At 49.4% G+C, this 1,171-nt stretch overlaps 1 protein-coding gene across 3 annotated transcripts in view; it reads left to right on the plus strand.

The window, feature by feature from the left end:
• Window positions 1-1,171, plus strand: part of NUCB1 (nucleobindin 1) — a 27,371-nt gene that overhangs the window by 13,635 nt on the left and 12,565 nt on the right. For all 3 annotated transcript variants that reach the window (XM_017500503.2, XM_017500504.2, XM_037728478.1), the window contains exon 5: window positions 904-1,007. In XM_017500503.2, coding sequence (XP_017355992.1) covers window positions 904-1,007 — 104 coding nt within the window. The remainder of the gene's footprint in view (window positions 1-903; window positions 1,008-1,171) is intronic.

A 1,171-nucleotide genomic window follows, 5' to 3' on the forward strand; every position in this document is an offset into this window, starting at 1 on the left:
CTAATTTTTTGTAGTTTTAGTAGAGACGGGGTTTCACCATGTTGACCAGGATGGTCTCGATCTCTTGACCTCATGATCCACCCGCCTCGGCCTCCCAAAGTGCTGGGATTACAGTCTTGAGCCACCGCGCCTGGCTTTTGTTTGTTTTTTTTTTAAAGAGTGGTTGTGGCTGGCCGGGTGGCTTGCGCCTGTAATCCCAGCACTTTGGGAGGTATAGATCACCTGAGGTCAGGAGTTCAAGAACAGCCTGGCCAACATGGTGAAACTCCATCTCTACTGAAAATACAAAAATTAGCCAGGTGTGCTAGCACACACCTGTAGTCCCAGCTATTCAGGGGATTGAGGCAGGAGGATTGCTTAAGCCTGGGAGGTGGAGGTTGCAGTAGGCCGAGATCGCACCACTGCTCTCCAGCCTGGGTGATGAGAGTGAAACCCTGTCCCCCAAAAAAGAAAAAGAAGAAGAAAAAAAAAAAGGAAATGGTGGCGGGTCATGGTTTCGGGTATCCAATGGCCAGTTCCCATCCTTGCTCCGCCACTTGCTAGCTGGTAGCTTAGACAAGCCACAATCCCTCAAGGGGTCTTAGTGTTTCCATTCATAAAATGGGGATAATCATAGACCCAGGCTGTCAGGTTTTTATGGAAAGTAAATAAATTAATACAATTAAAGTGTTTAGGGCATGGCCTGGTGTACAGTAAGTATGCAGTACATGTTAGTTTTTATTATAAGCATCAGAGTCAGTTGTGGGATCACCTCCTCCAGGAAGCCCTCCTTGATTGCCCCAGGCTCAACCTGTCTTCTGGGCTTCCCTAGTGCCCTCTGTGACTTCTTTACAGCACGTCTGGCCCAAGATGGGGGTTTTGAAAGAACACTCGCTGAGGTTTGGACTCTTCCCTGTTTTCCAGATGTACAGGTGGATCACCTGAATCTCCTGAAGCAGTTTGAACACCTGGACCCTCAGAACCAGCATACATTCGAGGCCCGTGACCTGGAGCTGCTGATTCAGACGGTAATGGAAGTGGGTCCAGAGGCAGAGGACTGAGGGAAGCTTTGCAGAAAGGGAGAAAGGGACAGTGTCTTGGATGTGAGCCCGCTTGCCGGGCCTGCTAGTGGTCTCTGAAGTTGGAGGCTGGCAAGAGGCTAGGTGGGTTTTTTGTTGTTGTTAAGACAGAG

The sequence above is a fragment of the Cebus imitator genome, unplaced genomic scaffold, assembly GCF_001604975.1.
Source record: "Cebus imitator isolate Cc_AM_T3 unplaced genomic scaffold, Cebus_imitator-1.0 Scaffold266, whole genome shotgun sequence".
NCBI classification, from domain to species: Eukaryota; Metazoa; Chordata; class Mammalia; order Primates; family Cebidae; genus Cebus; species Cebus imitator.